Source organism: Saccopteryx leptura, chromosome 5 (assembly GCF_036850995.1).
Source record: "Saccopteryx leptura isolate mSacLep1 chromosome 5, mSacLep1_pri_phased_curated, whole genome shotgun sequence".
Taxonomy (NCBI): Eukaryota; Metazoa; Chordata; class Mammalia; order Chiroptera; family Emballonuridae; genus Saccopteryx; species Saccopteryx leptura.
Window position 1 is genome coordinate 211,717,435 of NC_089507.1, and position 14,107 is coordinate 211,731,541.

Consider the following 14,107-nt stretch of genomic DNA (forward strand, 5'->3'; position numbering starts at 1 on the left):
GGTCTGAGGAGCCATCATTAAGTCCAACCAACGGCCTCCTTGTCTCTGGCCCACCTCCTCTCTCCCAGGCGGCTTGGTCCTCGCCCATGACCCGCGCAATGCGGCTCCTGTCACACAGCCGGCTGTCTCCCTCTGGCTCCTTACGCCCCTCCCCCCCACAGTCATGCCTCCCTCCAGTCTCTGGGGACACCGTCAGTCTGACAGAGGTCTCTGATGAGTACTGGCAGCACAGCAGTTTGTAGGCCCAACACAGCCCACGTATGTGTTTTGTTTGCCTAACACAATATTTCAAAAACAATTTGAATTAGTTCTCACACTTAAAAATCAGTAGGAATCTTCTTAAATATGGGGTTTCTTCATTCCCTTGAAAACAGACCAGCAGTACCAGGCCTGCATTATCCCCGGCATGGCATCATGGACTGGGCCGCAGGGGCAGCTGCCCCATCTGGGTGGGCACGCGTGTCCCAGTCCCCACCATGCCCTGTCGCCTCCCCAGTCCTTTGGCCGTGCTCCTTTGGATGACTTGTCTGGCCTTGGAAGGCATTTGAGTTCTCAACCCATCTGCTTGCTTCGGTCTGAGCTCCTCGGGGCCTCCCATCCACCTTGTCAGGTAAGACCTTCCCACCATGAGACCATCTGCCTCATGGAGACGAACCCCTCCACACCCAGCCTCCTGACCATTCGCTCACTCAGCCCCACAGGTGTCAAGGGTGACAGTGCCCCAGTTGCTACCCACAAACATCTCTCCAGACCCCCAGCTCATTCCAAGCCCCACAGCTCGCAAGGTGGTCATTTAGGAAACACAGAGGCCAAACATCCATCCTTTATTGGGTCTAATCAAGGACCCCTGCGTTCTTGTACTGAGGCAGGAGCTCTTGGATTTTATACCGAGGTGCTGTGATAGCTTGGACAACCCTCAGTGGGGGGAGGCCCTTCTGGGGTGCCATAAAAATGGGATAATGAGGTTTAGTCTTCCTGTTGAGACTATACATGTCCAGAGTCAGAGACTTGGGGTTGTAGACCCCTTTCCTGCTAGGCCGGACGGGCGTGAGCGGTGAGCGCTGGCGAGGCTTCACCAGCAGCTGCATCAGGTCCTTCCGAAAGACATTCCAGCTGTTCTCCATGAGGAACCTCTGGCACATGGCTTCATCGCTGGAGGCAGGACACAGATGCTGAGGTCCCCGTGCCAGCTCCTCGCTGTCCCCCCGTCCCTGGTCTCTCACCACTCTGCAACCCCTCAACACAATGTGCTCCTTCCCTCCTCTGGGCCTTTTCCCAGACTCCTCTCTGCCTCCTTCACCTTCCCACACTTCCTTCCCCTGAGCTGTGCTGTTCTACACAGTGTCCACAGGCCACAGGTGGCTACTGAGCACCTGGAGTGTGGCCAGTCTGAATCAGAGATGTGCTGTGAGTATCAAACATATGCCCAAGTTCAAAGACTTAGAACAGAAAAAGGATGTAGAATATCTAATTAATCATTGTTATGTTGATTACATGTTGAAATGATGATATTTTAGATATACTGAATTCAATAAAATATATTATTAAAATTAATTTCACCCATTTCTTTTTACTTCTTTAATGTGGCTACTGAAATTTTTAATTATGTATGTTACCATCAGCCATCGGGGAAATGTAAATCAAAGCCACAGTGAGATAGCACACATACCCACTAGGATGGCTATAATTAAAGAGACAGATAATAAGTGTTGATGAGGATGTGAAAATATTGGAACAAGGGTTCCAATACATTACTAATGGGAATGTAAACTGCAGCCACTTTGGAAAACAGTCTGGCAGCTCCTCAAAGGTTAAACAGTTAACTGATGATCCAGCAAGTCTACTCCTACCCAAGAGAAATGGAAACAAAATGTCCACTCAAAAACTTGCACAAGAATGTTCATAGCAGCATCATTCATAATAGCCAAAAAGAAACAGCCCGAATGTCTATCATCTGATGAATCAATAAAGTATGGTATATGTGTGCAATGCAATGTTATTTGAGAATAAAAAGGAATGAAGTATTGACACATGCTGCAACAAGAATGAATCTTGAAAATATTATGGCCCTGTCTGGTTAACTCAATGATAGAGCGTCGGCCTGGCATGTAGAAGTCTCGGGTTTGATTCCTGCTCAGGCACACAGGAGAAGTGACCATCTGTTTCTCTACCCCGCCCCTTCCTCATTCTCTCTCTTTCTCTCTTCTCCTACTGCAGCCATGGCTCAAGTGGTTCAAGCAAGTTGGCCCCACATGCTGAGATGGCTCCATGGCCTCGCCTCAGGTGCTGAAATAGCTCGGTTGCTGAGCAACGGAGCAGCAGCCCCAGATGGACAGAGCATCGCCCTGTAGGGCTTGCTGGGTGGATCCCAGTTGGGCACATGCGGGAATCTGTCTCTCCATCTCCCTGCCTCCCTGCCTCTCACTTAATAATTTTTTTTAAAAGGGAGAAAATATGCTAAGGAGCAAGTAAGAAAAGACCACATATTATAGGATGCCATTTATATGAACTATCCAGAAAAGGCATAGCTATAAAGACAGAAAGTAGGTCTGGGAGCTGCCTTGGACTGGCCTTGGTTCCCTGGCTTTACTCCACCCTTTGCCCTCCTGGCATGAGGGTGGGGAAAGTGGAAGAGGGTGGCAGGGGCTCAGCACTCACTGGCGTATTTCCATCTGAGACCACAGGAAGGGAAGGACAGGGTCAATTTCCATCGACTCACCTGTACTATCACCTAAGGAGGCAAGCCTAATAAATCACGAACAGACGAGAACATCTCCTGGCTACATTATTCGACCAGAACTGAGTCCACTTTGATCCACAGAGATCAACTTAATAAAAAATCCAGAGGTCAGAGGAGGCTACAAGCTAGTCCTGTGGTCTCAGGAGTGTATCAAAGGCAGCTCCCACCAGCTCATGAGAGCTGACTGTGTGCCTTTCAACGCCGTGTCAGTGACATCAGGGTGGCAGCTCGAAACTGGACATGGTAGGAGCGTGCACACCATAGAAATTGGCAAACACTTCAAACCAGGTTACCTCCGACCTCCCAGAGAGTTTGTCGTTAAACATTCACAAGCAGAGCACTAGAAAGTCTTCACTTAAAAATTTCCATTAACTTCCAATTTCTTACATAATAAATAACACCACCATCTAACTCTGACTTAGCACTTACCAAATGCCAAGTACTTTACACTTGTTAATTTAATCCTTATAACCACCCCAATTCACAAACATGGCAACTGGGGCCAGAGGCTAAGGGACTCACCAAACCCTGGGGGGGGGGGGGGGGGGGTAAGCAGGCAATTACAATTTCTTTCTTTCTTTTTTTTTTTTTTTTTTTTTTGGTATTTTTCCAAAGTGAGAAGCGGTGCTTGACCAGGATCCACCTGACAAGCCCACTAGGGGGCGATGCTCCACAGCCATAGGAGCCATTCTAGTGCCTGAGGTGGAGGCCATGGAGCCGTCCTCAGTGCTTGGGCCAACTCTGCTCCAATGGAGCCTTGGCTGTGGGAGGGAGAGAGACAGAGAGGAAGGAGAAGGGGAGGGGTGGAGAAGCAGATGGGCGCTTCTCCTGTGTGCCCTGGCCGGGAATCAAACCCGGGACTTCCACACGCCGGGCTAACACTCTACTGCTGAGCCAACCACCAGGGCAGCAATTACAATTTCTTAGGGGATCTTCTCTTTCCAAGTTAAGACAGATAAGACTCCACGTTACCTCCTGATGCTGGTGGTCACATGCCAATTTCTAGTCATTTTTCACTAACCAGGGTAGCTCCTCTAGAGGCCTCAGCTTCATGCAGCAGTTTTAGTCCTCTCCTGTGTCACTTGAACTGAGTTTCATCTGTCCTTGCAGGCTGTACAACTGCAACCCATGATTCCCTGAAAACCCCTCTTCACTGGGCAATTCCAACACTACATCCCCCTCTGTGCTTTAGTTTTATAGGAAAGGGAGAGAGGTTTCAGGTTATCTAACCTGTAGCATTCACAAGACAGGTGTCTTGACCAGTGACTCTGTGACCTACAGGACGTCACGGCCCCTTTCCTGGTCCTCACGGTCCTCAAGGAAAACATGGAGGATTTGAGCTGGGTAACGGCTATGATTTCTGCCTGCTCTAGCAGTCTAGAAAACCATGAGTCCAACAATTAATGAATAAGCCAGAACTCCATCTGTCAGCATTATAGACGACCGCAGCGAAGTGCTGACTGGGCAGCCCAGACATCTGCCACCGCTGAGTCTATGTAAACATTTTCTGAATTTCAACTCAACAGACATTAACTGACACCCATCATGTGCCAGGCATTATGCAAGGAGCTAAGATTTCTTAAATCGTTCCTTGGGTAGGTGGCTCTAAATAGCTATTTCCTATATTAGTAATACCCGAACCAGAGAACTGTGGCCTCTTTGAGGTACCAGGAACCACCACTGTTTCCCAACTTGCTTTTCTCACAAAACTGCCCCAGTTTGGGCCATATCTACATATTATTCTGTTCTTTAATTTACTAATGATTTTTTCTTAAATCTACTGAGTTTCTTTCACTTAAATAATTACTTTGGCTTTGTTCTAAGCAACAAAGTCTGTTAGCTCACAGGTTTAGTGAGTGAGTCGCTATTTTCGAATTCACTAGAATACATACATAGTTGTTAAAACTAACACTGTCTGCCTGACCAGGCAGTGGTGCAGTGGATAGAGTGTCAGACTGGGATGCAGAAGACCCAGGTTCAAGACCCCGAGGTCGCCAGCTTGAGTGCGGACTCATCTGGTTTGAGCAAAAGCCCACCAGCTTGAACCCAAGGTCGCTGGCTCCAGCAAGGGGTTACTCGGTCTGCTGAAGGCCCACGGTCAAGGCACGTATGAGAAAGCAATCAATGAACAACTAAGGTGTTGCAACGCGCAATGAAAAACTAATGATTGATGCTTCTCATCTCTCCGTTCCTGTCTGTCTGTCCCTGTCTATCCCTCTCTCTGACTCACTCTCTGTCTCTGTAAAAAATAAATAAAAAAAAAAATAAAAAAAAAGAGACTAAGCTTAAAAAAACTAACACTGTCAGTTGGTATGCCACTTAAACTCATCTTGTAAACACTTCCATGTGTTCCACACTTTAGGAAACACTGCCCTAGTCTCATTTTCTTGTTCTGCAGATTGGAGCCTGAAGCCTAGGGAAGGGAAAATGACTCAGTTAAGGTCATAGAGATCCCATAGCAAATCCCACACGTGTCAGCAAACCAAGTTTGATCGCAGTATCGCCACAAGAAAAGGAAAAGGAGAAAGCACAAGTGTGTAATTCATGATTCCCACTATAAAACTGTGGGTGTGTGCACGATAAATGCACATTCGGCATATATCTATGCAGTAAAAAGAAATACGCACAATGCTAATTGGGACAGCTGGAGGAATGCAAACGATTTTGGTAATTGCCTTTTTTTTTTTTTTGTATTTTTCCGAAGCTGGAAACGGGGAGGCAGTCAGACAGACTCCCACATGCGCCCGACCGGGATCCACCCGGCACGCCCACCAGGGGGCGATGCTCTGCCCATCTTGGGGCATCGCTCTGCCGCAATCAGAACCATTCTAGCGCCTGAGGCAGAGGCCACAGAGCCATCCTCAGCGCCTGGGCAAACTTTGCTCCAGTGGAGCCTTGGCTGTGGGAGGGGAAGAGAGAGACAGAGAGGAAGGAGAGGGAGAGGGGTGGAGAAGCAGATGGGCGCTTCTCCTGTGTGCCCTGGCCGGGAATCGAACCCGGGACTCCTGCACGCCAGGTCGACGCTCTACCACTGAGCCAACCGGCCAGGGCCGGTATTCGCCTTTTTAAACGTTCAGCATTGTCTGGTTTCCTGCAGTGAGTATGCCTGATGTGTTTATTCAGTATTTCCTGAGCACCGACCAGGACCAGGTGCTGCACGGGCGCCAGAGACAAAAGACAGATGAAGCCCAGCCACTGCCTTCATGAAGCCGCCAATCCAGTGGTGGAGAAAGAGCTGTACCCACTCCACGGCGCTCAAAGCCATAACACAATGTGCGTGGTTTTTGACCGACCCACGGCAGAAGCGCGATGCGTAAAGAAAAAGGGGAACTAACCCCAACTAGGGGTGCATCCGGAAAGGTTTTCTGGAGAAGATCGATCTCGAAGAATGCGCAGGAAATTTATCAAAAGAGGAGGGTCAGGAGCAGGGGACGGCATCTCAGGCAGAGGGGCCTGCAGTGGCAAAGGCGGATGCGTGCAGGGCTCGTGAGGCGACCTGCCTGGGCTGCTGGAGGGGGGGTGAAGGGGCAGGAGGCGCCGCAGGGCCGCTGAGGGGTCAGGCTGTGCAGAGCCATGTATGTGGCACTATATTGGACAGGCTCACTGAGGATGTCCCCACCGTGACACAACTTTTACCAAGTCTACCTTTCCTCCTCATTAGAAAAGCAACGCAGGCCCTGGCCGGTTGGCTCAGTGGTAGAGCATCAGCCTGGTGTGCGGGGGACCCGGGTTCGATTCCCGGCCAGGGCACATAGGAGAAGCGCCCATTTGCTTCTCCACCCCCGCCCCCTCCTTCCTCTCTGTCTCTCTCTTCCCCTCCCGCAGCCAAGGCTCCATTGGAGCAAAGATGGCCTGGGCACTGGGGATGGCTCCTTGGCCTCTGCCCCAGGCGCTAGAGTGGCTCTGGTCGGGGCAGAGCGACGCCCCGGAGGGGCAGAGCATCGCCCCCTGGTGGGCAGAGCGTCGCCCCTGGTGGGCGTGCCGGGTGGATCCCGGTCGGGCGCATGCGGGAGTCTGTCTGACTGTCTCTCCCCGTTTCCAGCTTCAGAAAAAAAAAAAAAAAGAAAAAAAAAAAAAAAGCAATGCAGACTCATCGCAAAAACAAACATGAGCGGGCCATAGAACTAGAATGAGAAAGTCCCTGTTAGTTCTATCTGCCAGAGAGAATGACAGTTACAAATTTGGCAATACCACCGCAATGATCAATTTTGCTATTTCCTCCTAGATTTTTCTCTTGTGTTTTACAAAAGCATAGTCATAGCATCCCCGCAATTCTGTGCCCTCTCTTTTCATTGTCATTTACCTCCTGCTATTACAGCTGTTAAACCTGTCACTTTACTGAAACAGTTATGTTCTATCAAGGGAATGGACCACAATTTTCTAAACTATCCCCTTAGTGTAACGTGTGTGGGTGGTGGTGGTGTTTTTTCTCTCTATTACAAATATGACCGCTTTGAACATCCTAATACATAAAGCTTTCCCCATAACTTAGTTATAGAAAGATAAATTCACAGGCGGGCCACTGCTTCCAAGGGTAGGCACAGTTTTACGGCCCTTGAAACATAATGCTAAAATTATTAACCAAAGAATTGAGCCAATTTATAGTGTAGCAGCCACACCCTTGCCAGCATTAGGTATTGTCATTTTCCTTCTTTTGCTAAAATAATGGGAGAAAATGTGTCTGTTTGCTCTGGCGGGAGACACACATACCCAGCACTGACCTGGGGTACTCAACCTTGAAGCCGCACAGCTTGTCTTTTACCTCACTGTCAATCAGCTCACAAAATTTTTCTTTCCTCACCGCTATCAACTCAGCTCCCAGGCTCACGAGGATCAAGGGCCGCGTGTCTTGTTCCTTTTCTGGGAGGAGGATCTGGTGAAGGCCCTAGAGAAGACACATCCCAGAAAGTTTGACCTCAGAGACCACCACGTCTACCTGCAGACATTCTAGACGGGAAACATGAGGCCCCAAACAGGAAGGGAGTCCAGCGTGGTCATCTGACCAACCATGGGGGCAAGTCCTGGTCTTGTCTCCCTTGGTAAGACTGGAATGGTGACATGTTATCTTTCCTTTTTTTAAAATTTTTATTTATTCTTTTTTTTTATTTTTTTTATATTCATTTTTAGAGAGAGAGAGACAGAGAGAGAAGGGGAGAGGAGCTGGAAGCATCAACTCCTATATGTGCCTTGACCAGGCAAGCCCAGGGTTTTGAACCGGCGACCTCAGCATTTCCAGGTCAACGCTTTATCCACTGCGCCACCACAGGTCAAGCGACATGTTATCTTTCTTACGAGGCTGTTGAAGGTCCAGACGAGACGGTGTGTGTAGGACATTCTGGGAGACACAGAGCACCTCACAGCTGTTATACTCCGTACAGTGGGCAGGAGGCCCTTGCGCAGAAACCAGAACGGCTGCCCTTTAACCAGCTCCTACTGTTTGTTTGTAGGTATATATATTCTGTTACATGCAGAATGGAAAACAAGACAGCATTCTTGAAATGCCTAGAGGCCATCACATGGCAAGGAAGCTGAGTTCTTCTGTTTTGTTCTTGGGGGATGGTCTATGCTGCGGGGGCAGGTGGACAGGCAGCTAGTTCAAGTTGCAGGAAGCAGAGTTTTACTGAATAAAAGAAAGAGATTGCTAGGAGCTCAAAAATATTCAATCAGCTTGGATCAAAGGCCCTGGTATAGCCCTGGGCTCCCAGACAGTACTGGGCTGACCTTCCTGCCTCCAAAGACACACAGTCAGGCAGGGCAAAAGCATTAAGAGCCCACCCAACCCGGGGGAGAAGGGTGAAGGGCCTGCGGCTGGGGGACCACAGGAAGAGCTCAGGCAGGTTGCAGCTGCCCAGACTGAGATGACCACACACAGGGCTCCAGAAGAGGACCACAGAGGTCAAGTGCCACTCCCGTCACACACACCACTTTTTATATCGTATCGAGGGGACATACTATTGACATGACTTATAACCACCGATGTTGGCCCTGACCGCCTGGCTGTGGTCGTGTTTATCGGGCTTCACTGGGGTCAAGGTATTCCCTCTCCCCCGCTCCACACGGTTCTCTTGGGAAGGAAACGACTCTGTGCAGCCCCGCCCTCTGTGCAGGGGGCGAGCTGCATCCGCTCCTGTAGGGCAGAGTATCTACAGAAACCATTTGGAATTCTTCTGTGTGGAGGTTTGTCTCTTCTCTTTTTATTAATTTATTCATTGTTTAAACATCGCATCAGTATGTATTCATGGATGTTTACTTTATAATTTGAGTTATAATCGATGCTAGTCTATTTTCTTTTGCAAATTGTTCAAATTATCCCAGCTTTGGCCATTGGGAGCTCTTTTAATTGGCCACTGTGTCCCTTTGATATGACCCCATAAATGTAGTTTCTTCTCCCCCCAACACTTCCTTACTCGCTGACACTACCAAATATTATACTCTCAGCTCATCTTGAATATTTCCCGCCTGAGTCCTAGAATCAACCATTTCCCAAGGAGCCCTTTGCTTTTTGTTCTTTTATGAAGAATGGTATTGGACACAAGAGCTGGGTGCTAGAGTGCTCATTGCTAAAGAGGTGTCATTTCCTTTAGGCCCTGTCAGCTGACAAGGCAAAAGATATAATGTTTATACATATGCTTATAAAATATTTCTATATGTAACCATCTGTATCAAAATTAAGCTAGACATGAGTACATGCTGCTGTCTTCCACTCTAATCCATTACCACAGAGGTCACTGCAGCCCCTGCCCCAGCTGACCTGTCAGTTTCCTCCCCAGGGTGAGAGGTGAGACCCCCTGGCCCCTACCATCAGCCATTCACCTACTCCATCCACCCCTTCCAGTACACAGGGACTGCAGTATCAACTGCTAATCCACACACTGGTGGGAAACAACCTTATCAACTACAGCAGTGGTCCCCAACCTTTTTTGGGCCACGGACCGGTTTAATGTCAGAAAATATTTTCACGGACCGGCCTTTAGGGTGGGATGGATAAATGCACAAAATAAAATTATGCAACCGGCGTAAAAACTGTGGTATTTTTAAATATAATTGTCGAACTTACGAGATAAGCGTCAAGAGTGAGTCTTAGACGGATGTAACAGAGGGAATCTGGTCATTTTTTAAAAATAAAACATCATTCAGACTTAAATATAAATAAGACGGAAATAATGTAAGTTATTTATTCTTTCTCTGCGGACCGGTACCAAATGGCCCACAGACCGGTACCGGTCCGCAGCCCAAGGGGTGGGGACCACTGAACTAGAGCACAACGCTCGTGCACTTTTAGTCTTACAGACTCCAGTCATCTCCAGACACTAAGGTCATCGGCACTATCTTCTCTGGCCTCCTTCACGGAGGTGGTTTCACGCATTTGTAACATTATTAGATTCTTCTGTCATAGTCTGTATTCCTTCCTGGGATGCCCTGACCTCCTCGGTAATTCTTTTTGTTCGTTCGTTTTTACAAGTTATCTACATTAAGGTTCACCCTTCGTGCACTAGAGTTCAATGGGTTTTGATAAAGGCTTACTGTTTTGACTCCACCGTGACAGTACCGAACAGAGAACTTTACTGTCCTGAAACTCCCCTGTGCTTTACCCACTCACCCTCCCCGAGCTCCGCACCGCTGGCGACCACTGATCATTTCATAATCTCGATAGTTTTGCCTTTTCCAGAATGTCACAGAATTGTAATCATGTGATCCGTAAAGAGAGACTATTTCCCATTTATTTAAATCTTCTTTGAATTCTTTCATCATACTTAGTTTTCTGCATATGGATCCTGAACATACTTTTGTTAGATTTACATTTAAGTGTTTCACTTTTTGGTGCTACTGTAAATGGTATTGCATTTTTCATTCAAATTCCAGTGGTTCATTGCCTTATCCTTGCAACTTTGCTATCATCATTTATTAGCTTCACAAGATTTTTGAGTTTGTTTGTTTTCGTTTTTTTAATTGTCTACATAGACAGTCATGTCATCTGCAAACAAAAACAGCTTTATTTCTTCCTCCGTGATCAGTATATGTTTTATCTCCTCTCCTTGTCTTAATGCTCTGGCTAGGACTCCCAATGCAACACTGAATAGGAATGGTGACAGGGGACAGCCTTGCCTTATTCCTAAATGACTCTAAAGCAACTCCCAGATGTCATATGTTATCTGTAAGTATTTGACTTGTATCTCCTAAATATAAAAGCTCCTAAAAATGAGCACAATATGGTAATTTTAGATCATCATATCTAAAAAAAATCAATAATGTTCCTTTGTATCACCACATATAGAGTGGGATGTTTCAAACCTTTCCTGTCATGTTACACAGGACATCGTAAACAAGGCTCTCAGTACACTTACAATGACGTCTCCTTCCTCCATGGTGTGGATCTTCATGTAGGCCCCCACCAAAGCCTCCTTCGGGAGAACGCCATACTTGGTATTGATCATAGGACACTGGAGCACCTGAGGATGCCTGGATCTGAAATTGGACAGCTTGTTATAAAGAACTCATTTGTAACACAGCCCGTTCATGAGGCCATGGATAATCAGCTTCAACTCTACTGCATATGGATTTCATCTCCCCTCTCCCAGAAGTGAGAAAACTCAAAATCAAGTCCTGGGAGGGACTGGGGCAGGAACTGGAGAAGTTTAACAGGGGAGAGATTTGGAAGAGAAGAAGATAGGTATTAGATATAGTTATCATTATCTCATTTAATTGCTGACTTGCAACAACCCCGAGACTTAGACACTATTATCTACAGACAAGGAGTCTAAGGTTTACAGAGGTCAAGTTCCTTGCCAAGGGACATGGAGCTAAAATATTAGTTGCCAAGCCAGGATTTGAACCTGGGTTGAACAGACTCCAAAATCCAGGCTCTTACCTACTGCCTCCTTTGGATGGTTAGAATTTTCTGAAGAGGCTTAAGGCTCAGCAACACGCAGAGTGTCAGAGCTGTAAGGTCTGTCCTCTCCTTTTCCTCAAATGGGTCCCCTGAGATAGGAATTACTGGACCACCTAAAGCGGCCTGAGAGGTGGAGGCAGACCGTGCAGCTCCTGGGTATCACACCTAGGACCTCTCAGGCTGCCTCCCCCACGCACCCCAATCTTTAGGGTTGAACTGCGCCTGCTACCTGCACCCACCTCCCAGCATCCCTGACGTTTGGCCCTGTAAGTTATATATATCATCCTTTTCAACCAGAATCTGAACCCTTCTATCTGCCAAGAGCTAGCGTACTTGATCTTTGGGCCCAAGGTCTTCGGGAGACTATTTCCTGAGGTATTAATCTTCCTACTGGAGCTGGTCCCCTGTTGCTCCCAGGCTTTCTGGAGATGCAGAAGTTTTAGAGAGCTAAAACCCTGTACAGGGTATGACCTGACCTGGAATTCCTTAAATCTCTGCGTAGGAGAAAGCTCTGTAAGAGAAAGCACAGGACAACACATTAGTGGGTCTTGGCATAGCCGAGAGCTGCGGCAGTGGTGGCTGGAGGTGCATTATAGTCGCCTGCCTGGCAAGTCTGGTGCATGGGGAAATTAAGAAAAATAGAAGGGGAAAGGAAACACTGTAGTGTCCACGTACTGCCCCTCTGTGCTGGGCCCTGAGCTACAGCACTGCATCCAGACAAGTGTCACTGGCCTCATTTAAGAGATAAAATGAACAGCAGAGAGGTTGAGTCACCCAGGTAAAGGCAGAAGCTTGAATCTGAATTCAAGTCTATCTGATTCAAAGCTCATGCCTTTTAGCAGATCACATTTATCTGAGCTTTCAGAGGGACTGGGGGTAGAGGTAGCAATGAAAGATAAATGAGTGACTAGCCATATAATCTTGAACAAGTCACAGAATCTCTTGGATAACTAAGAATTACAGATACAGTGGTACCTTGAGATACGAGCAGACCAACATACAAATTTTTTAAGATATGAGCTGCGACTCGGTCCTTATTTTTCTTTGAGATCCAAGCGAAATTCTGAGATACGAGTTGTGATTTGAGAAGCTGCCACTAGTTGGCGCGTTGGCACACGGGCCCAATATCAGCAGCACAACACCAGCATCTCGTTCTTTCTCACGTGTTACCCACAGAATCAAGTCAAATCTTGTGCGCTGTACTCATTCTTGCATCATTTTTTGCATTTTTTTATTAACTTTTTTGTGTGCTATCATGGGGCCAAAGAAAGTGAGTGTAGAGGACAGTGGTGAGAAGAAGAAGAGAATGATGTCTATAGAAGTAAAGCAAGAACTAATAGAAAAACATGAGCGTGGTGTACGAGTGATTGAACTGACAAGGCTGTATGACTGCAATACATCTACAATTTGTACCATCCTTAAACAAAAGGATGCCATCAAAAGTGCAAATCCAGAGAAAGGAACTACAATTCTGTCCCAATTAAGGACAAATATCCATGAAGAAATGAAGAAGTTTCTGCTGGTGTGGGTGAAAGAGAAAGAGCTGGCAGGAGATACACTGATGGAGACTGTAATATGCAAAAAGGCACATATTATTTACAGCGACTTGAAGAAGAAAGAATCATCAACTTCAAAAGAGGCAGCAGAAGATACATTTAAGGCAAGTCACGGCTGGTTTGAAAATTTCAAGAAGAGATCTGGCATCCACTCGGTGGTGAGGCATGGTGAAGCTGCGAGTGCTTACGTTAAGGCAGCTGAGGAGTACATCGCACGTTTTGCTGCGCCTATCGCAAAGAAGGCTACATCCCCCAACAAGTGTTCAACTGTGACAAAACAGGATTGTTTTGGGAAAAAATGCCCTGGAGGACTTTCATCACCGCAGAGGAGAAGAAGCTGCCAGGCCATAAACCCATGAAGGACCGTCTGACTCTTGCATTGTATGCAAATGCTAGCGGTGACTGTAAAGTAAAGCCACTGCTAGTGTATCATTCCAAGAATCTTCGAGCCTTTAAGACTCACAAGCTACTTAAAGAAAAACTGCAGGTTATGTGGTGCATCAATGCTAGGGCATGGGTTATGCAGCAGTTTTTATTGAGCAAGTAAATCTCGTCTTCGGCCTGCAGTGAAGAAATATCTTCAAGAAAATAAACTCCCGATGAAAGCATTACTAATCCTTGAAAATGCTCCAGCCCACCCACCTGGTCTTGAAGATGACATTCTCGATGAGTTCAAATTCATGGACCTATACCTATATCTCCCATCCAACACGACTTCAATCTTGCAACCTATGGATTAGCAGATCATTTCCAACTTTAAAAAGCTTTACACCAAGTACTTGTACCAATGCTGCTTTGAGATGACTGAGAAGACAAATCTAACCCTTCGAGAGTTTTGGAAAGATCACTACATCGTGATATGTTTACTCATTATTGACTTGGCATGGCAAGAGGATACAAGAAGAACCTTGAACTCGGCAT

The 14,107-nt window shown here is 47.0% G+C and overlaps 1 protein-coding gene across 3 annotated transcripts in view; it reads right to left on the reverse strand.

The window, feature by feature from the left end:
- Nucleotides 1-331: 331 nt before the first annotated feature.
- The window catches only part of CNBD2 (cyclic nucleotide binding domain containing 2), a 49,071-nt gene continuing 35,295 nt past the window's right edge, over nucleotides 332-14,107 (reverse strand). For 2 of the 3 annotated variants that reach the window (XM_066383921.1, XM_066383922.1), the window contains exons 9-12: nucleotides 11,964-12,141; nucleotides 11,086-11,206; nucleotides 7,462-7,625; nucleotides 332-1,152 (exon numbers count right to left, since the gene is read on the reverse strand). In XM_066383921.1, coding sequence (XP_066240018.1) covers nucleotides 834-1,152; nucleotides 7,462-7,625; nucleotides 11,086-11,206; nucleotides 11,964-12,141 — 782 coding nt within the window. In that variant the 3' untranslated portion in view covers nucleotides 332-833. Of the gene's footprint in view, nucleotides 1,153-2,719; nucleotides 2,985-7,461; nucleotides 7,626-11,085; nucleotides 11,207-11,963; nucleotides 12,142-14,107 lie in introns of those variants that run through there. The other variant, XR_010751460.1, reaches the window with a different exon arrangement.